Here is a 23218-nt window from a genome sequence, read left to right on the forward strand (position 1 = left end):
AAATAACCGTGAGGCTTATTGTTTGGTTAGAAAACACAGTATTGCATAAAATAACAGTTCTAAAAGGATTATTGTTGGAAACTGAATGGACTCCACCCAATAATAATATCATCACAGTTGTGGGTGGAGAATCAAGCATGTGGTCCCAATGGAGAAGACATTTGAATCCTTGTAGTCTTTTTGACAAGTTAGGCAAAATAGCAAAACTTGTACATACTGGTCTCATGCATTAAATTATATTTTCTACACCTCTTGAGAAGTCTCAATAGTGGTTTATCTCAATCCTACAAATACATAGGTCCTTAGACTCAACATTAATTACAGTATCACTTAGGGTGTCATTTGGACATGGACTGCTTCAGTTTTTGAGGAGTCATGAATAGTACTAAACATTGTGCAGTCATCAGCGAAAATCCTTACTTCTAACCTTACAATGGAGGGAAGTTAATTGGTGAAACAGCTTAAGATAGTTGGGCCAGGGACATCCTTCCCTTCAGTCTTTGGAATTTTGCCTTCTAAGCAGCACTTTAAATGCTTACAGTACCTCCTGCCTTAATTTGCTTTTTGTGCAGTCATAAAGTCAGACAATTTGCCATGGTTGTTATCAGAGCTGAAAATGTGTTGCTGGAAAAGCGCAGCAGGTCAGGCAGCATCCAAGAAGCAGGAGAATCGACGTTTCGGGCATGAGTCCTCTTCAGGATTCCTGAAGAAGGGCTCATGTCCGAAACGTCGATTCTCCTGCTCCTTGGATGCTGCCTGACCTGCTGCGCTTTTCCAGCAACACATTTTCAGCTCTGATCTCCATCATCTGCAGTCCTCACTTTCTCCTCCATGGTTGTTATCAGTCAACATGTGGGTTGGGGGGGTGGGGGGAGGAGGAGGAGGAGGAGGAGGAGGAAGATAGTGAGGAAAGAGATCAATCTGAGACTGGTACAGTTGAGAACAGAAGAAAGTCAAACAGTCAGGGCAGGGCAGGCAGGGACAAGGTAGAACTAATGATATAAACTGCATTTATTTCAAAGCAAGGGGCCGAATGGGGAAGGCAAATGAACTCCGGGCATGATTAGAAACATGGGACTGGGATATCATAGCAATTACAGAAACATCGCTCAGGGATGGACAGCTTAATGTTCCAGGATACAAATGCTACAGGAAGGATAGAAAGGAAGGCAAGAGAGGAGGGGGGAGTGGTGTTTTTGATAAGGGATACCATTACAGCTGTGCTGAGGGAGGATATTCATGGGAATACATCCAGGGAAGTTATTTGGGTGTAACTGAGAAATGAGAAAGGGATGATCACCTTATTGCGATTGTATTATAGACCCCCTAATAGTCAGAGGAAAATTGAGAAACAAATTTGTAAGGAGATCTCAGCTATCTGTAAGAATAATAGGGTGGTTATGGTAGGGGATTTTAACTTTCCAATCATAAACTGGGACTGCCATAGTGTGAAGGGTTTAGATGGAGAGGAATTTAAATGTGTACAAGACAATTTTCTGATTCAGTATGTGGATGTACCTACTAGAGAAGGTGCAAAACTTGACCTACTCTTGGGAAATAAGGCAGGGCAGGTGACTGAGGTGTCAGTGGGGGAGCACTTTGGGACCAGCGACCATAATTCTATTAGTTTTAAAATAGTGATGGAAATAGAAACACCAAATCTAAAAGTTGAAGTTCTAAACTGGAGAAAGGCTAATTTTGATGGTATTAGGCAAGAACTTTCAAAAGCTGATTGGGGCAGATATTTGCAGGTAAAGGGATGGCTGGAAAATGGGAAGTCTTCAGGAATGAGATAACGAGAATCCAGAGAAAGTATATTCCTGAAAGGAAAGGCTGGTAGGTATAGGGAATGCTGGATGACTAAAGGAATTGAGGGTTTAGTTAAGAAAAAGAAGGAAGCATATGTCAGGTATAGATAGCATAGATAGAGTGAATCCTCAGAGGATAAAGGCAGTAGGAGTACACTTAAGATGGAAATCAGGAGGGCAAAACGGGGACATGAGATAGCTTTGGCAAATAGAATTAAGGAGAATCCAAAGGGCTTTTACAAATACATTAAGGACAAAAGGGTCACTAGGGAGAGAATAGGACCCCTCAAAGAACAACAAGGTGGCCTTTGTGTGGAGCCGCAGGAGATGGGGAGATACTAAATGAGTATTTTGCTTCAGTATTTACTGTCAAAAAGGATATAGAAGATGTAGAAAGTAGGGAAATAGATGGTGACACCTTGCAAAATGTCCATATTACAGAGGAGGAAGTACTGGATGTCTTGAAACACATAAAGGTGGATAAATCCCCAGGACCTGATCAGGTGTATCCTAGAACTCTTTGGGAAGCTAGAGAAGTGATTGCTGGGCCTCTTGCTGAGATATTTTTTCTAGATTAGATTAGATTAGATTAGATTACTTAGTGTGGAAACAGGCCCTTCAGCCCAACAAGTCCACACCGATCCGCCAAAGCACACCCACCCAGATCCATTCCCCTACATTTACCCCTGCACCTAACACTACGGGCAATTTAGCATAGCCAATTCACCTAACCTGCACATTTTTGGACTGTGGGAGGAAACCGGAGCACCCGAAGGAAACCCATGCAAACACTGGAGAATGTGCAAACTTCACACAGTCAGTTGCCTGAGGCGGGGATTGAACCCGGGTCTCTGGCACTGTGAGGCAGCAGTGCTAACCACTGCCACCGATAGTCACAGGTGAGGTGCTGGAAGACTGGAGGTTGGCTAACGTGGTGCTACTGTTTAAGGGTTGTAAGGACAATCCAGGGAACAATAGACCAGTGAGCCTGACGTGGTGGTGGGCAAGTTGTTGGAGGGAATCCTGAGGGACAGGATAGGACTGATTAGGGATAGTCAACATGGCTTTGTGCATGGGAAATCATAACTCTCAAACTTGATTTGAGTTTTTTGAAGAAGTAACAAAGAGGACTGAAGAGGGCAGAGCGGTAGATGTGATCTGTGGACTTCACTAAGGTGTTTGACAAGGTTCCCCATGGGAGACTGATTAGCAAGGTTAGATCTCACTGAATACAGGGAGAAATAGCCATTTGGATACAGAACTGACACAAAGGTAGAAGACAGAGGGTGGTGGTCGAAGGTTGTTTTTCAGACTGGAGGCCTGTGACCAGTGGAGTGCCACAAGGATTGGTGCTGGGTCCACTATTTGTCATTTACATAAATGATTTGGATGCGAGGATAAGAGGTACAGTTAGTAAGTTTGCAGATGACACCAAAATTGGAGGTGTAGTGGACAGCGAAGAGGGTTATCTCAGATTACAACAGGATTTTGAGCAGATGGACCAATGGGCTGAGAAGTGGCAGATGGAGTTTAATTCGGATAAATGCGAGGTGCTGCATTTTGGGAAAGCAAATCTTAGCAGGATTTAAATAATAAAGACCTAGGGAGTGTTGCTGAACAAAAACCTTGGAGTGCAGGTTCATGGCTCCTTGAAAGTGGAGTTGCAGGTAGATAGGATAGTGAAGAAGGCGTTTGGTATGCTTTCCTTCATTGGTCAGAGTATTGAGTGGAGGAGTTGGGAGGTCATGTTGCAGCTGTACAGGACATTAGTTAGGCCACTGTTAGAATATTGTGTGCAGTTCTAGTCTCCTTCCTATTGGAAAGATGTTGTGAAACTTGAAAGGATTCACAAAAGGTTTACAAGGATGCTGCCAGGGTTGGAGGATTTGAGCTATAGGGAGAGGCTGAATAGGCTGGGGCTGTTTTCCCTGGCGCGTCGGAGGTTGACGGGTGTCCTTATTGAGGTTTACAAAATCATGAGGGGCATGGAGAGGATAAATAGACAAAATCTTTTCCCTGGGGTGGGGAAGTCCAGAACTAGAGGGCATATGTTTAGGGTGAGAGGGGAAAGATATAAAAGAGACCTAAGGGGCAAGTTTTTCACGCAGAGGGTGGTGCCTGTATGGAATGAGCTGCCAGAGGAAGTGGTGGAGGCTGGTACAATTGCAACATTTAAGAGGCATTTTAATGGGTAAATGAATAGGAATGGTTTGGAGGGTTATGGGCCTGGTGCTGGCAGGTGGGACTAGATTGGGTTAGGATATTTGGCTGGCATGGACGGGTTGGACTGAAGGATCTGTTTCAATGCTGTACGTCTCTATGACTCTAAGACTCTCAGATGACCACCAGAGATGTTGGCATATAAAGAAGTATTAGGATCCTTGTGACAGTTAATAAAGGGTGTAATGTCCATTTCAAGGTTCCTCTCAGAAACGTCACATGCTTCCTTTACCCTTTTCAGGTTCTTGCTCAGGGTTCGCCAGCATCCCTTTAAAATGGCAAGTTCTTCAGTTACGAAACATAGAGACAGTAGTGGCAAGGGTTCCACTTTGACCCTGTTGCTTTCCCAATTGAAATACAACCATGTTCTGCTTCCATACTATCATGTACCATTTCTTTAAAAAGAAAACTTCAATAATGCCTTTATTTTTTACACCATTTTTCTCAGATTATAAGCATGATCTATATAATTGCAACTCAATTATGTCAAATCCCTCTCCTCCCCTATCCTTTTGTTTTTCATTTAAATTCACATCTAACCAACCTATGCTCCAAACTCTATTATCCCAATATCCACTATTACCAAAGACTTTTTTTTATCCCTTTGAATCTTCCACAACCTCCCCATAGCTAGCTGCATCCCAGTGTCCTCTCAATTATTAATTATTTCGAATTCTCCCAATCAACAGCCCAGTTCCCCTGAATTGTTTACTGTCTACTATTACTTATGCACTCATTAATATACTGTTTTGTCTTTTACTCTAACCTTATTACTGACACCCTCTTCCAAATTCCAAAGACTTACCTTTCCAAGTTATTGCCACTTTCTTCCTGAAGAAGGGCCTGTGCCCGAAACGTCGAATCTCCTGTTCCCTGGATGCTGCCTGACCTGCTGTGCTGTTCCAGCAATAAAGTTTCAACCAAACTCTGCACTTACTTAAGAATTCAGAGCGGGAGTAAGCAATTCGGTCTCCTGAACCTGTTCTGTCACTTAATACGATCTAATCTTGGCCTTACCTTCTCTTCCCTGCCCACTCCTCTCAACCCTTAGATTTTAAATTAGAAACAGGTCAATGTCCTCATTAAACTTATTCAGTGTCCCGGAATCCCCCTCACTCTGGAGTAGTGAATTCCACTGATACACAATCCTTAGGGAAAAGTAATTTCTCCTCCCTTTCGTTTTAGGCTAAGGGGTTTAAAACAATGACCTCTCTTTCTAAACTGCCCCACAAAGGGAAACCACCTTCTACATCTACTTTGTCAATCCCCTTTAACATCTTAAATACCACAATTTGATTTCCCTTAATTTTTCTGAACTCGAGCGAGCATAAGCTTAAACTGCTCAAAATCTCCTCAATACGAGCCTTTCATATCTGGAATTTTAATCTAATGAACCTTTTTACTGAACCGCTTCCACTGTAATTACACTCTTATTACTCTTCAGCGCTTCTCACTAATTATGATTTGGAGATGCCGGTGTACAAAGTTAAAAATCACAACACCAGGTTATAGTCCAACAGGTTTAATTGGAAGCACACTAGCTTTCGGAGCGCCGCTCCTTCATCAGGTGATCAGAAGGATCGGTGCTCCGAAAACTAGTGTGCTTCCAATTAAACCTGTTGGACTATAACCTTGTGTTGTGTGATTTTTAACTTTGCCCAACTAATTAACTATTGAGATTCAGTGCAAATCCTTCCAACCAGCTCCAGCAGCTGATAAACAATTAGGGAATTAGCCCTTTAGGGAACATCTCCAGGACACCCGCACCAATCAACCCCACCATGGCCGAACATTTCAACTCCCCCTCCCATTCTGCTGAGGACATGCAGGTCCTGGGCCTCCTCCACCGCCACTCCCTCACCACCCTGGCGCCTGGAGGAAGAATGCCTCATCTTCTGCCTCTAAACGCTTCAACCCCAGGGCGTCAATGTGGACTTCATCAGTTTCCTCATTTCCCCTCCCACCACCTTACCCCAGTTCCAACATGCCAGCTCAGCACCATCCTCATAACCTGTCCTACCTGCCAATCTTCCTTTACCACCTATCTGCTCCACCCTCCTCTCCGACCTATCACCCTCATCCCCCACCTCCATCCACCTATTGCATTCTTAGGTACCTTCTCCCAGCCCCAGCACCTCCCATTTATCTCTCCACCCTGGAGGCTCCCTGCCTCATTCCTAATGAAGGGCTTTTACCCGAAACGTCAATTTTCCTGCTCCTCAGATGCTGCCTGACCTGCTGTACTTTTCCAACAGCACTCTAATCTTGACTGCTGATTAAACAATGTCCTTTCTTCACCATGAATGCTACAACCAATCCAATTCCTTACTTGGAAACCAAAAGCATATCTTCTAATTGCACATGGGCAATGCTTCTTGATTTTGTTCTGGTGGATGTGGTTTGTCCAGAAAGCTGTTACATTACATATTACTGTATTTGTGAAGGCTTAAATCTCTAATGGTGCTTTCTTAAATTATGGAAAAGTAGATGCTTCAATGTTAGAATTTGATTTATTGTCACATGTACTCAAGTACAGGGATACATGAGTACAACAAAAAGCATACAAAGAAGCCATTTCCAAAGCCATCTTAGGTACAAGGCTAGGAGTTCACACCAGGCCACCTCGTGTTTTTGTGTTAATTTTGAATAAAAGAGCAGCTGTCTGTAACAAGGATGGGTGGGAAACAAAGGAGCTTAACTTTCAGAATTGTCTTTAATTATAATCAAAATCAAATGATATGATTAGGGTTTTGTTTTCAGTGTCAAGAACATTAGAATTAAATCGAGGGAATTCAGCTCTTAATGATCAACCCTTGATTTGATTTTTCATGTGTTTACTGTTGTCTGATTTTAACACCATGCAAATGATTTCCAGTTTTTATTTTTCTTTCATAGATAACAGAAGAAACAGAACTGAAACCGAAACTGAGTTTTGAATACCAAGATAGTCAAGATTTCAGGCAATGGATTACAATTTACACATACCAGGTTGGTTCAGTGCTGGTGCTGTAACAGTATAGCAGATGTTAGTCAGACTGAGCTATATTTTGATGTTTCTCTAGCATGTTTGTTAACCGTGTTTTAGTCTATTAAAAATTAATCCAAATCTTGAGGCAACAATTTGCGTGCAAGCTTTCTGAAGCTTGTGCTTGTTGGAATTGAGGATGTTTCTCCTTTTCATTGATATGCGTTTAATATTCTATAGTAGCTTATGAGCATAAGATATTTTAATGAAGTTTATAAGTACACTTTCTATTCTATCAATGTTTTTCAGTTTCATGCAGGAACTTTGAAGCAATGCTATGATCATCACCATGGTCAATTATGAAATAAACTATTTTATTATTGCTGTAAATGCTGGGATCTTTGATTTCTGGCTTTTTAATGATGGATTGGAAAAGCCTTTCTTAATTCATGGGACATGATTTTATTGGCAATGCCACCAGTTGTTGCTCATCCCTATTTGAGGTAGTGGTGAGCTGCCATCAGGAAACTCTGCAGTCCATCTTGGGGTGATGCCCTGAGCAGTACTAATAGGCAGTTCCAAGCTTTTGACCCAACATCGTAGTGGCACTGTGATATTTCTCTGTTTTAGTGTACTTGTGTCACTCAATACTAGGATTTGAAAAACCTATGTTAAATTGCTGACTACAGTGCGGACAGTGGGGCCATGTAGTCAACAGAGATCCTGTCCTACTGCATTTGTAGTATGTAGCAGTTTCCAAGGAATAGGAGTGAGTTTATTGCAACCCTTTCAGTAATGAAACACCTTGCAGTTGTTAAGTGTTTTCTTTTTAAACTCTTAGTCTGTACTCTGCTCAAAAACATGTGTTGGTTTGGGCCACTTTGGTAACTACCATATGGAATGAATACTCCTCACATAGGATCTTAATTAGGATCTTGGCTCAAGTTTCTTTCAAGACGAGTATAGTTGAAGGAGGCTATTTGTCCTATTAGGTTCATCCTTCATTCTATTGGTTTTTCTCCTTTTGAGGGGCTTGTTTAGCTGGAGTTGATTTGATCATTAGAAGGACAATGATAAACCATGTCTAAGGAACTCAGTTCCTGTATTGTTCAACAAACAACCACAATGTTGATTAAATAAAAACTGCCAGCAATAATGATTCAAAATGAAAATGTCAACAAATAATAGAGTGGAAGCTTTTCTTCAATAGAAGAAAGAGAAAATGAAAATAGGATTGGAAATTTCAATCATTTTGTGAAATCTGCATTAGATGCCATTAATTTTTCTTTAGTGTTACCCTTTACTTTCATTAAATTTGTAAAAATTACTTCTTCCTCTACCCTCTGTTCCCTTTTGAAATTAAGTTGACCAAAAATTGTTTTCTCCACAAATGCCTAAACATTTTCCCATTTTTAGTCATGTATCACAAATTTGCCACGTACTTTCAGATTATCACGATAACTATTCCCCTCCTTTCTTGTCTAACTTTATTTCCAAACATAGGACAATCTAAGTTATAAATTTCTGTGTGGTTCCCATCTGCTATAATCCCTTTTAGTTAGTGATAAAAATATTAAGAAAAGTATATTTTTGAATTTGGAGCAGCTATTTCCTGTTCCACAAGCTCCATTTATAAGTAATCGAAAGAATGTGAAGTGAGATTAAAAGAAGCATTGGACAAGGTTGGAGGTGATGGGAGGAGGTGGGTTGGGTGTGTTGTAGTGAGGTTCAAATAAAATTGCCCCACCATTTAGATGTTCACCACTTAACTGCTAGAAGTACAAAAACAATCAAGGTAATTTAAGCCCCTTGAATCTGTTGAACAAAAAAGCTACCAAAGCTGTTAATTTTATGGACATGGCTTCTTTATTGTCCCTTTTTGTCAGACAAGGCACACCACTTTTAGCAATGAGCTTGAAGTGGGCAACATATTCCTCAGCTCCATAAATGGCAATTTGAGGCTGACCTTGGACAAACGAAGAGCATGAAAAACATCTGAACCTCTTCCCACCACTATATAGGAGGCACTTGGCCTTTGTTTTACTTTTATGTTAGCACAATGTCCGAACTCAATGTTTACAATTGCATTGTATTTTTTTAACCCACTAATGACCACCCTGCCACTCTATACTGCAGTGCTTTGGATCTCTCACTTGTATTTCTTGCAGCTCTGCTTCTGAACAAAATTACTTTTGCATTTAGTGGAGTGGAGCTCCCTAGGCATTGAACCACCAATCCTCAAGGTTGATGAGCGAGAATAGTTTGATGCTCCTAATCCATTTGACTTTATTCCCACTCTGAGGTGTGCCAGGTAAAGAGATTTTGTGTAAAGTTGGGGGATTGGAAGATGCAGTGTGAAAGGAGAGAGAACAAGGTAATTGGGAATTTAGTTGGGAATGAGTTCAACTGTCCATGTTTTGCAATTAGCAAATCGATAAATAACAAATAATGGTTCCATCGATCTAGCAGTGTATGTACTGAAATGTGAACCAATAATATCTTGTTTCTGGTATAACTATTGATGATAAACTTTTGCAGGCCTTTCTACTTAGTAGATGCATACAAGAAATTGTAAAAGAAAAACTGAAGATATCTGCAGGATATACAGAAATGGTCAGTATTAAAGAATGTGCCTAACTCTGTCACAGCATGTTAGCGTTGTGAGTCTTTATTAACACACACATCGGCCCTATGTTCAGACGTTGAAGAGGGATACTGAAAATTGCAAATCTCCAGAACCTACCGGTTGATTTGCACCACTTTTTGTTCTACACAAACAATACCTCCCCTTAGCCTTTTCGTTTTTAAAAATGATGAATTTGCACAAGCCTACCACAAGATCAAACCTAACACAAGTGCTATTAAACACTAACAATGAACATACAATTGTGTTCATTGTTAATGCAATTCCAGAATGGGAACAATTTAAGTATTTGGTTGCATGTTGTAAATGTCAAAGTTTTACATTTGTGTTTTTTATTCATTTGTCTCGCTCCATCTTTTTCCAATCATTCTTTCCCTTTCTATTTCTCTCTGAATCTAATTAATTATCTTTCCTTCTTTGCTCTTCCTCTGCTTCTTGCTCATCAATTAGAGAGAGAGAGACTGCTTTCCCATTGTTCACAAAAGTCATAACTTTCCTATTGCCCTGGCTGTAGCTTGCAATACCTGCAATGCTAGGGGCTCCAGCAATACTCAAGCTAGTGTCACAGAAGGCAGATAGTCATTACTGAATTTGCAAAACTTCCTGTTAATCAGGAACTTTGTCAACTGTGTTGATACAGAACTATGTTTCTTTCACATCACTAGTTTGGTAAAATTTTAAATACTGTATGCTACAAATGTAAAATCTGTAAATTGTCATGGCTTGGAGTTTTGTCCATACTTGGATCAAGATTCCCCCTAATCTGGCATAAGAATATCACATCACTTAATTTTTTTGTTTAAATGAGTTATGCACTTAACCATGTGAAGTCTGAGTTTTTAATATGTCTGTCGAATGACTCTCCATCCTTGATCTTTTGAGTATTTTGAAAAATGTTGTCCTCACAGATACCAACTGTGTAAATGCATGATCCAATGCATTTCTTTTGGGCAAGTTAAGATTGTATTCAAATATTGAAAAGCTTTAAACCTTGGGAAATAAGGCAGGGCAAATGACGACTGAGGTGCCTATGAGGGAACACTTTGAGGCCAGTGATCATAATTCCACTGGTTTTAAATAGTTATGGAAAAGGATAGACCTGATCTAAAAGTCAAACTACTGAATTGGATTAAGGCCAATTTTGATGGTATTAGGCAAGAATTTCAAAAATTGACTAGGAGAGGCTATTTCGCAGTTTAATGGGTGGTTAGATTAGATTAGATTACATTAGATTAGATTAGATTAGATTACTTACAGTGTGGAAACAGGCCCTTCGGCCCAACAAGTCCACACCGACCCGCCGAAGCGCAACCCACCCATACCCCTACATTTACCCCTTTAACCTAACACTACGGGCAATTTAGCATAGCCAATTCACCTGACCTGCACATCTTTGGACTGTGGGAGGAAACCGGAGCACCGGAGGAAACCCACGCAGACATGGGGAGAACGTGCAAACTCCACACAGTCAGTCACCTGAGTCGGGAATTGAACCCGGGTCTCAGGCGCAGTGAGGCAGCAGTGCTAACCACTGTGCCACCGTGCCGCCCACAAATTAGAAAATGGAAGACCTTCAAAAATGTGTTAACGACAGTCCAGAAGCAGTATGTTCCTGTCACTGTGAAGGGTCTGGCTGGAAAGCTGTAGGGAATGCTGGATAATTAGAGAAATTGAGGTTCTGGTCAAAAAGAAGGAAGTAGATATAGATGGCTGGGATTGAGTATAAGAGCAACAGGAGAATACTCATGGGAAATCAGGAGGGCAAAAAGGGACATGACATAGCTTTGGCAAATAGGGTTAAGGAGAATCAAAACAGATTCCACAAATACGTTTCTAGGGAGATATTAGGGCCCCATAAAAATCAATGTGGCTATCTATGTGTGGAATCACAGTAGATGGGTGAGAAATGAAACAAGTATTTCACGTCAGTATTTACTGTGAAGAAGGTTTTGAAAACTAGAGAACTTGGAGAAATAAACAGTTATATCTTAAAGTGTTCATAATACAGAAGAGGAGGTACTGGATGTCTTAAAATGCATAAAGCCAGAAAAATACCCAGGACCTGATCAGGTGCATCCCAGATATTTGTGGAAAGCTGGGAAGTGATTGCTGGACCTCTTGCTGAGATATTTGTTTCATCCATAGCCATGGATGGTTAATATGGTGCTGTCATTTAAGAGAGATGGTAAAGAAAAGCAAGGGAACTACAGACCAGTGAGCCTGACGTTAGTAGTGGATAGGTTGTTGGAGAGGTGAGGGAGAGGATTTACATGTACTTGGAAAGGCAAGGACAAATTAGGGATAGTCAACATGGCTTTGTGCATGGGAAATCATGTTTCACCAGTTGGAAGCACTAGCTTTCGGAGCGCTGCTCCTTCATCAGGTGGTTGTCTTGGGAATGTTACTGGAAAAAAAAAAGACCTTGAGGTGCAGGTTCATAGTTCCTTAGAAGGTGGAGCCACATGTAGACAGATTTGTGAAGAAGGCATTTCGGTACACTTGCCTTTTATTGGTTTGACTATAGGAGTTTGGATATCATGTTGCAGCTATACATGTTATTGGTTAGGTGACTTCTGGAATACTCAATTCAATTCTGGTCTCTCTCCTATAGGAAAGATGTTGTAAATCTTTTCTGCACTCAAGTTTAACAAATATGTTGGAGGGTTTGAGCTATAGGGAGAGGCTGAATAGGCTGGGTCTGTTTTCCCTGAGCTTTGGAGACTGAGAAGTGACCTTATTGAGATTTATAAAATCATGACTGACTGGCATGGATAAGGTGAATAGCCAAGGTCTTTTCCCAAGAGAAGGGAGTCCAAAACTAAAGGACGTCGGGTTGAAGGTGAGAGGGGAAAGATTTAAAAGGTACCTGAGAGGCAACATTTTCATGAAGCAGGTGGTGTGTGTATGAAATAAACTGCCAGAGGAAATGGTGGAGGCTGGTACAATTACAACACTTAAAAGGCATCTGAATTGGTATATGAATAGGAAAGGTTTAGAAAGTTTAAGTTAGATCTGGTCGGCATGGGTGAATTGGACTGGAGGGTCTGTTTCTGTGCTGTATATCTCCATGACTCTATGATCTGGTCTGCTTGATGTATGCGAATGATGATTAAATAATATGAAATTTAAAGTCTAAGACTCAAAGAAGAAATATACTAATGTTGTTTTGAGCCTTGGGATAGAGTTGTTTTTATTGATTTCCATCCATTTACCTACAAGTTAGAGCAGGTCTGTTGTTTATGTATTTTCTTGAATAGTTAGGGTACCCCTTAAGAGAGGTAAGGTACTCCTTTTAGACCTAGTTCTAGAACACCACTAGAAGAAGTAAGTTGTCCTTCTTGTGCACTTGGGGATTCTAAAAGAATACATGCTTTATGTGTAAGAAGTACATAAACTTTGGGACTGTCAAAGAACTGTGAAAACTTAACTGTTTAGTTTAATTTTTTTTAAATGTGAAAATTTGGGATTTATCCTCAGTAACACAACCTTTTTTCACAGCATGTTAAATGGGCATTTTTTTTATGCTTCTAGAATAGAAATGTTTTCAGAAGAGATTAATTCAAGGAATTCCATTGCATTGATTTTTGTTTTTAAATCGATGTGAACTGTTTTAATAGGGATATTTTAAAACTGACCAATAGAGACCGATTTCATGTTATGTCAGTATGCTTCTTCAGGTGTGTCTATGGTGGATAGTAAGTGAGTTGGCATGGAGCAGGCAGAGTAAAGTGTGAGGAGTGTCATAATTTGGCACTAAATTGGTACAGGGACTACAAAGATAAGGGAGAGCCAAGATTGGTGTAATAGGAAGAGGGACCATGCCAGATGGGTTGAAGGGCTTAGTGCAGCAAGCGTATGTCACACAAATGCAATAGTCCATGAACTTGTTTCAGAGTCAGTCGACTTGTCTCTGTGATCCCAATTTAGAGCAACAGTTCAGATCTGGGTTCACACTTAAGAAGATTGCTGGATTTTGGAGACAAACACACATGGCCAGGATTTACTGGCATGGAGTTCAATTGTTTAGAATGTTCATTTAGCCCTTACACTCATTGATCTCTCTTGTCAGTTAGTGGAGGTGTGAAACAGCATGAAGATACAGGCAACCTAAATGAACAACAGAACAGTCTGGGTATCTGGGAAGAATTGAGAAGAAGGGTAAATTGGGGTTTGTGAACTTCAAGCCCAACAATTTAGAGAAATAGGGTGGGAAATAAAGTTTCAATTGGAGACAGCAAAATGAACAATGCAGAAATCTTCAGCTGAAGGAGTAAGACTCCACACATTCTAATTTTGAAGGGGCCAATGTTGGACTGGGGTGTACAAAGTTAAAACTCTCAACACCTGGTTATAGTCCAACAGGTTTCTTTGGAAACGCTAGCTTTCAGAACTCAACCACCTGATGAAGGAGCAACACTCTGAAAGCTAGAGCTTCCAAATAAACCTGTTAGACTATAACCTGGTGTTGTGTGATTTTTAACTCTGTACATTCTAATTGGTTACTTGCTGGGCTAGAGGAATTGATAGTCATTCACAGTTATCTCATTGTTACAAGGATATTTGCAAGTTTAATTACTCACGTGATTGTATGTTGTGAGTTTGCTGAGTAAATTGTTTGAAGGTGTAAGAAGTTCATGAAACTTGCAGGGATACTATAAGTGAGGTGCCATTTAGACCACTTAGAGTCATAGAGATGTACAACATGGAAACAGACCCTTCGGTCCAACCTGTCCACGCCAACCAGATACCCCAACCCAATCTTGTCCCACCTGCCAGCACCCGGCCCATATCCCTCCAAACCCTTCCTATTCATTTACCCATCCAAATGCCTCTTAAATGTTGCAACTGTACCAGCCTCCACCACATCCTCTGGCAGCTCATTCCATACACGTACCACCCTCTTCGTGAAAAAGTTGCCCCTTAGGTCTCTTTTATATCTTTCTCCTCTCACCCTAAACCTATGCCCTCTAGTTCCGGACTCCCCGACCCCAGAGAAAAGACTTTGTCTATTTATCCTATCCACGCCCCTCATAATTTTGTAAACCTCTATAAGGTCAATCCTCAGCCTCCGACGTTTCAGGGAAAACCACCTCAGCATGTTCAGCCTCTCTGTAGCTCAAATCCTCCAACCCTGGAAACATCCTTGTAAATCTTTTCTGAACCCTTTCAAGTTTCACAACATCTTTCCGATAGGAAGGAGACCAGAATTGCATGCATTATTCCAACAGTGGTCTTACCAATGTCCTGTACAGCCTCAACATGACCTCCAAATTCCTGTACTCAACACTCTGACCAATAAAGGAAAGCATATCAAACGCCTTCATCAGTATCCTATCTACCCTCGGCTCCACTTTCAAGGAGCTATGAACCTGCACTCCAAGGTCTCTTTGTTCAGCAACACTCCCTAGGTCCTTATTATTTAAGTGTATAAGTCCTGCTAAGATTTGCTTTCCCAAAATGCTGCACCTCGTACTTATCTGAATTAAACTCCATCTGCCACATCTCAGCCCATTGGCCCATCTGGTCCAGATCCTGATGTATTCTGAGGTAACCCTCTTCGCTGTCCACTACACCTCCAATTTTGGTGTCATCTGCAAACTTACTAACTGTACCTCTTATGCTCACATCCAAATCATTTATGTAAATGACAAAAAGGAGAGGACCCAGCATCAATCCTTGTGGCACTCCACTGGTCACAGGCCTCCAGTCTGAAAAACAACCCTCCACCACCACCCTCTGTCTTCTACCTTTGAGCCAGTTCTGTATCCAAATGGCTAGTTCTCCCTGTATTCCATGAGATCTAACCTTGCTAATCAATCACTTGCTAATGAGGCTAACAGTGGATTGGCAGATATCACTTGACTTGATTTGAAATTTATTGGGTACCTATTCCTCACCACAAGCTGTCCAAAGAGTTAATTAAATATTAGAATCAACAGGACCCACATGAACTATCATGTATTGTTATTTTCACAGTGATTCTTGTAACAATTTTGTTAGGTTTGACTCTCTCTATATAGTACAAAGCTGTTGTGATTATCCTCATCTCAAAGTGTGCTGCTAACATTACCCAGGGACAGCAATCAATAGTTTCTGTTAATACCTTCCTTCGGATGTTTGCTTTTGGACTTTTTTGCCCCTTGGACTCTGCCAGCTCCATTAGGTGCAGTTTGTAATGGAAGCACCTGTTTTTGTTGATGGCTGATTTGGGCACTAATAGCATTGTATGTCATTTGCCCATCTTTAGTAGGGTAATTTGCTGCAGAGATAAAGTTTATATAATAAACAAACTAAGGATGACGGTAATGTACATACCTCTAGGCTAAAAAGTGTGGATTCAAGTCCCACCCGCCCTGGAGCTGTCATCACATGTCCAAACAAATGGATTTAAGAGAGAAAAATAAACAACAGATTTGGGAGTGACAGGTGATCATAGTGACATATATAAGCTTCGGAGGGGGTCTGAGATGGTAGATATTTCAAGGATATCTCCTCACTTGGGGGGAATCTAGAACTAAAAGATACAGTTTCAAAATAAGGAGTCAGCCATTTTAATGTGGAGAAGAGGTAAAGATTTATTCTCTGAAAGAATCATTAGTAGTTGGAATTCTGTCCCCTAGTTACCAACAGAGAATGGGTCCTTGAACGTTTTCCAGTTAAGGTTGAACAGATTTTTGATTGACAAGGGATTGTGTTATGAAGAGTAGGCAGGCAGTGAAGTTAAGGCCACAACAGATAAGCCATTATCTCATTGTCTGGTGGAGCATATTCAAGGTTCAAAATGGCCTTCTCTTCCTATTTCTTATGTTATTAAGTTGGTATTCTATTTAACTACAGGGAATACTGTAGCTGTGGTCAATTCTTCCCCCATACCTGTGAGAATGTAGGTAGGGAAAAAGTTAATTTTGAGTTTTGTGAAACAAGAGGTTCAGCTGAGCATGCCTCAGATCAGATAAGAACTTGCTGTTAACAAAGGGGCGCTGAAGGCAAGGGTAATGGGTTAACAATGTGGAAGAGCATTCATTATGTAGAGCCATTTAACAATATTATAAGCATTCAGTATGTAAAGTCAGTTAACAAGGTGAAAAGTATTCATTATGTTAAGCCAGTTATTCATCGTGTAACAGCAGATGGCTTAATCTTTACTATTGATACTTGCTGATTGTAATAATCACCCAATCAATATGTACATTGCTTTATCTGGATGCTCCTCTCTGTAAAATGACTTCATAATTCATTAAGAAATTGCTGTTCGAGAAAGAAGAAAGAGAATTCATGTCTCTGTGCACATGGGCGATTGTTCTCTCTCCCTCTGGGGCCTGGAATAAAGATGGAGATAAAAGTATACTGTGTCTCCGAGAGTTTTGTTTCGACTGAGGGGAGAAATGGGATGACACCTGCAAATGCATTAGTATTAGTGACTAGGAGTTTTCTTATTGGTAAATTCGGGTGGGAAATGTAGGGTAAGAGGGAAAGTTTACATTGTCTTCTCACCCAGGGACAAAGGCCAATTATAACTCCTCTGTTGTCACCTTGGAAAAGTAAAGTTGTTGACTCTGATTGAAAGTACTCCTGAACAAATGGTTATGGGACATAGGGTTTAAATATTCCAGATGAGTTGAATCTTTACTTACTTTTAATTCTTCTGGATTTTTTAAACAAAACGTATAATTGAAACCTGCTTATTTCACATTTACACTGAAAAATGCTGTTCCTTCCGAATTCATGAAACTGTCTTAGAAACTGTAAACATTTAAGAGGAATTATAGGTTGGGTTTCTGGTATGTACATATTTCACAACAATTAAAACTTGCAACACACTTCAACTTTACTGTATCCATCAACTGAAATGAAACTGCTAACTCTGAATTATTTCCTCAAAGTGTAGCATACGGCTGCTATCAATTCATCTTTCTCCACAGTGCATTTATACTTGGTATGAAACACAATTTACCAACCGAGTGGGAAATTATGGAAGCCTCCCAGTGGGTTCCTCACTGGGCCGGTTGGGCCTTCCTTGTTCCTTGGAGGGACCCCAGAAGGCAATAGCTGCCCCTCTAACCCAAACGCTCTGACTGAAATGCTAATGTCTCCAAGTGCCAAGACTTGTTTGTATTGCCCTGACAGAGTTTAACTAAAAAAATGTCTTGCTTGGCCTTCAAGGGGTGTCAACAACAAAACCCTCTTCTTCCAGCAGCTGTTATCACTTTCAGTGGTGCCGTGGAGCTGCCAAGCCTCTAATTGTTCTAGCAGTTCTGAGGAGCAGTCCTCAGTTGAACAGCAGTCCTGACAGTAGCCTCTTAATTGGTTGCACTGGTAATTAGATTAGATTAGATTACTTACAGTGTGGAAACAGGCCCTTCGGCCCAACAAGTCCACACCGACCCGCCGAAGCGTAACCCACCCAGACCCATTCTCCTACATTTACCCCTTCACCTAACATTATGGGCAATTTAGCATGGCCAATTCACCTAACCTGCACATTTTTGGATTGTGGGAGGAAACCGGAGCACCCGGAGGAAACCCACGCAGACATGGGGAGAATGTGCAAACTCCACACAGAGAGTCGCCTGAGGCAGGAATTGAACCTGGGTCTCTGGCGCTGTGAAGCAGCAGTGCTAACCACTGTGCTACCGTGCCGCCCATGAATGTCCAGCCCTAGTTTCCCATCATCTTTCCCTATGAGCTAGGGACTCACTTTGGTTCCGATGGTGGGACCAATTATGATATGGTAATGTTTGAGCCTTGTACTTTCATTTACCCTTGATGAATATGGGTTAAATTTTGACTGGTATTGCACCTTTTTGAAAATGTTTGTGCTTCTAAGAAAGAGGCATCTTATTTTGGTGTAATCCCAAGCATTTATCCTCTATCAATCTGGCATATGTCTATTTATGAACTACCTTGTTTAACAGAAAAATCTAGTGCAATAGCATCATGCACTTAATATACCTACTATGAACTGCTCTGGACTAGAACTTGTCTCTTGAATTAATTAAATCTGTTGTAACTTGTCCTGCCATGATATTTCAATTAACTGCTGAACTGGATTTACATTCTATAGCAGATTGAAAATGCAAAATCAGAATGTAGGACCACACCCTGGAATCCGTTGACTACTTTGGTGAGTAGCTACTCATTGTTTGGAGGGACTGGATGGAATTATTAGGTAGATTTTCATTATTTATATTATCTATATCCGTCCCTTCTCCTGTATATGATCACCATGAGAAATTCCCACCCATGCAACTGTGTCAACATCAGCACCTTCAGGAATGGAAATTGAGGAATGGTGATGGTAGTACATTTGTATTTTAGTCAATCTGCTCAGATGTACTATGGCAAACCACTGGAACAGGTGGGACTTGGACCCAGGTTTTCTGGATCAGAGATATGGTGTAGAGGTAGTTTCCCTAACAGCCCCCTACGGTGAGGGTTGTAAGACATATGCACTGTTTAAATTGTTTTTAATGTTGTTAATCACTTACCTAAATGTAATTGTCAATAAATTTAATGTAACTTCTAAATGCTGTTGTCTTCAAAGATTTGTGCATGTGTGCCCCCATCAGGTGTGCCTATGTGCATTCCCCTGAAGGCTTCCTATTTAGGTTGCATTTCTTCTGCACATTGTTTCTACCAAAATCTTGTTACATTTTTCTATGTTTAAAATTAATCAGTCTTGTCCCTGACCATTTCACCAGTGTCTGTGTTCACCTGAAGTCTGTTACAATCAACAATAACAGCATTTATATAGTGTCTTCAATAACAACCCTTCAGCCTGAAAAACTTTCATCATATACTACTTTCTGCCCCTTAGCTAATTTTGTATCCATATTGCCTCTGCCTTTTAAGCCCAGAGGTTTAAGTTTGATAAAGGTTCATGATAAGCTTAATAAAATACCTTTGAAAGCTCATGTAGGAACACAGAAACAGGAGTAGGCCTCTCAGCCCCTTAAACCTGTTCTGCCATTTAGTGAGATTACAGCTGCTCGGTGGCCTAACTCCATGTAACTTATCTTTGGCCCATATACCTTTTAATAAATTTGCTTAACAAATATTTATAAATCTACTGCAGTTTGTGGAAGGGAGTTCAAAACATTGACCATCCTGTGTGTAGAGGTGCCTCCAAATATCGCTCCTAAGTAAGCCACGTTTGGAGTAATGTGTGCAATTCTGGGGTCTGTCCTATCGGAAGGATGTTGTGAAGCTTGAAAGGTTCAGAAAAGATTTATAAGAATATTGCCAGGGTTGGAGAATTTGAGCTATAAGCAGAGGCTAAATAGGCTGGGGCTGTTCTCCCTAGAGCATTGTAGGCTGAGGGGTGACCTCATAGAGGTTTATAAAACATGACTGGCACAGATAGGGAAAAGACCTTGTCTATTTACCCTGGGGTGGGAAATCCAGAACTAGAGGGCATAAATTTAAGGCAAGAAGGAAAAATTTAAAAGGGACCTAAGGAGCAACCTTTTCACACACAGGTTGGTGCATGTATGGAATGAGCTGCTAGAGGAAATGGTGGAGGCTGGTACAATTACAACATTTAAAAAGCATCTAGATGGGTATATGAATAGGAAGGGTTGAGAAGGGTATGGGCCGAGTGCTGGAGAAGGATATGGCCGAGTGCTGGAAAATGGGACTAGATTAGGTTAGGATGTCTGATCAGCATGGATGAGTTGGACCGAAGGGTTTGTTTCTATGCTGTACATCTCTAACTTTAAGTAGTCTGGCCCTAAGTTTTAGACCATGGCCCTTGGTTATAAAATTACCAACTAATGAAAATAGTTACCTTGATTTCTTGTTAAACCTTGAAGACTTGTAAATGCTATTTAAAAAAAACCTAATTTGTATAATCTCTTCTAACTTAACCCCTGAAGTCCAGTTATCAAATATACTATCATCAACAATTAGGGTGACATGGTGGCTCAGTGGTTAGCACTGCAGCCTCAAGGCCAGGGACCAAGTTTGATTCCATCCTCGGGTGACTGTCTGTGTGGAGTTTGCACATTCTCCCTGTGTCTGCATGGGTTTCCTCCGGATGCTCCGGTTTCCTCCCACAATCCAAAGGTGTGCAGGTCCAATGATGGATCTGATGGATTGGCCATGGTAAATTGCTCATAATGTTAGGTACATTAATGAGAGGGGGGTAGGTTGCTCTTCGGAGGATTGGTGTGGAATTGTTGGGTCGAATGGCTTCTTTCCACACTGTAGGGAATCTAATCTAATTCAACCAAGTTAGATGAATGCAATTTGTTTCAGCACCAGTGTTGACTTTTGTTTGTTAGAGTATAATTATCCAATGCGACTTAACATGGGATATTGCCATAAAAGCCTTCCCACCACTGACTTTAGACTGGCAGTGGTAGCCATTCTTAATTTTTTTTAAAAACTGAGATACATTATTAGCACTCCTCCAGTCCTCTGATATCTACTGAATATCAAAGAAGGATTTGAAAGTTGCAACCAGATCATCTGTAATTTTCAACTGACTTTTCTCAGGATCTTAGGATACGTCATATCCAGCTCAGGTATCTTGTGACTAAGTTTTTGAGAACCTCTTTCTGTTCTTTTACTATTACATGAGCAGCATCTTCCTTTTTGCGAAGTAAGTGCAGAATGTTCCTTACTACCTCAGTTCTTCCCTCGACACAGTTTATATTCCGTTAATTCTCGTCAAGAGACATCTATGATATTGACTAAGCATTGAATTTGGTATTAGCTCATTAAAAGCTGGCAAATTTGTACATTTCATTAGAATGCTAACTTAACCAAAATGTATTTAACTTGCTATTTTTAAACTTGAAGCATAATAGCTGCATTAGTTCTAGATTCTTGCTTGTTTCAGCAAATGGTTGATTGTGCAGGGTCCTCCATCCAGTGTTGCAAACATAATTACAGTATACCATTGCAGTACCAGACATAAACCTTTCTGTATATGACATGGTAAAGACTCAATAGTTGGTACGTGATTCTATTTTTAAAATCCTTTTAGAATAGATCTTAATTCTCTGCTTTTGTTTAGTTGTTCTAAGGTAACCTTTTCAATGTCAATTCAGCTTAACTGTAAAAGCACGTAATAGATTCTGCTTTACCCATTCCGTTTTAGAAAACAACAAAATCCTACCTCGCATTATGTTGTTTTGTCCAGACAAAATCCTAGTTCCTTTCATTTGCCCTCAGATTGCAGTGCTGGAGTTCCATGATTAGAGTTATCATTGGTGCTAAAGTTGGACATAAATTCAGTATCTCATTTACTATCCATTATGCACTGCTTTAGACCTAATTACTAAAGGGAAATGCATATACTTTAGCACTGAGGATTAAGATTTCCATTTTGAGATCCACACCAACACTAGATGGTCAGAGATGGCTCATGCATAACATGGTCAAACAGGTTGATTATCAGCTAGCTTGGTGATCTATTTTTGGTAGCTTTATATATCCTAAAACAGATGCATATGTTTCATCCTCCTTGTGCATTTCTAAACTTAGGAGACTTTTTTTCCTATCTGATGCTACAGAATAAATGTGAATACTAATGAAATAATTTATAAAATTGCTAGACTTTGGTGCTTTACCATGAGACCTGGGGGGCGGGGGTCAGCAGAAGTAGACCATTCAGCCCATCGAGTTCACTTGACTATTCCGTGAGAACAAGCACATCGTTCAATCAGAAGTTATCTTGTCAAACAGCTAATAGTTTTCCATTTTGTTTAAAAAATAATTCTGTAGTGTTAGTGGTTTTTTGTGTAATGAATGAAATTAAGGATGTGTGACCTGTTTTAATTTCATGTAATCCTTCTAATTCTTTTAGAGTAAGTATTCTGGAGCTGTGCTACAGAAAAAGTTACTCAAGACATAAAAACCCAGAGAAAGCATATTTGAATAAGTCGCTGATGAGAACTTGTGACCACAATCAGAGTCTGAAAATGCAATATTAACACATATTTGATTGTACAATGCTTGATTGCATTTAGAGTGAATACTGCACATAATCTGCTTTCATTATTTAACAGAAAAGTATACCTCAGGAGCTTTAATCCCCCATTTGGAAAGCCATAAACCATTGAAATTGGGTTTGGTTCAATCTGAGCTATTTTGACTTTTCTCTGTTTAAATGCATGTTGGGGATTTCTGTGCAATGGATTTCTCTGCAATGTATGTGTAATTTCTATGATTGAGGTTAAATGTCACTAGAATTGCAATGGATTTATGATTTATTTTCTCCACTTAGTATTTGGCTACTCGCAAACTTATCAACGATACAATAGGTCATATTAATTGCTCAGTTTTAGTACTTGAATTAGGTCTTTATAGATCCTGATTGTCTTTACATTTATTAATTCAAGAAATGTGCAAATCAGTTTATCTATGTAACATTTGTTTAAAAGTTTAAATTAATATTTTCCATTTGATTCAATATTTTTGGTAGGAGTCCCTAATGGGCCTCCTCAAGTCTAAACATATAGGTAATGCTTACGGTTGATCTGCGGAAGAGTTTGGCCTTTGAGAGGAATAAACCAGCTTTCGTTATCTTGTTTCAGTATTTCAGTTCCCTTTCTGGGTTAGGTATATTGTTTGAGA

The 23218-nt window shown here is 40.2% G+C and overlaps 1 protein-coding gene across 3 annotated transcripts in view; it reads left to right on the forward strand.

The window, feature by feature from the left end:
- The window catches only part of LOC122549487 (sorting nexin-31-like), a 128110-nt gene extending 105249 nt beyond the window's left edge, over positions 1 to 22861 (forward strand). For 2 of the 3 annotated variants that reach the window (XM_087986284.1, XM_087986286.1), the window contains 4 exons: positions 6924 to 7016; positions 9532 to 9606; positions 18702 to 18761; positions 22449 to 22861. In XM_087986284.1, coding sequence (XP_087842410.1) covers positions 6924 to 7016; positions 9532 to 9606; positions 18702 to 18761; positions 22449 to 22496 — 276 coding nt within the window. In that variant the 3' untranslated portion in view covers positions 22497 to 22861. The remainder of the gene's footprint in view (positions 1 to 6923; positions 7017 to 9531; positions 9607 to 18701; positions 18762 to 22448) is intronic. The other variant, XM_087986285.1, reaches the window with a different exon arrangement.
- Positions 22862 to 23218: the final 357 nt, after the last annotated feature.

This window comes from Chiloscyllium plagiosum, unplaced genomic scaffold (assembly GCF_037043375.1).
Source record: "Chiloscyllium plagiosum isolate Xiang-an unplaced genomic scaffold, Cpla_swu_hap1 HiC_scaffold_4, whole genome shotgun sequence".
Lineage (NCBI taxonomy): Eukaryota > Metazoa > Chordata > Chondrichthyes > Orectolobiformes > Hemiscylliidae > Chiloscyllium > Chiloscyllium plagiosum.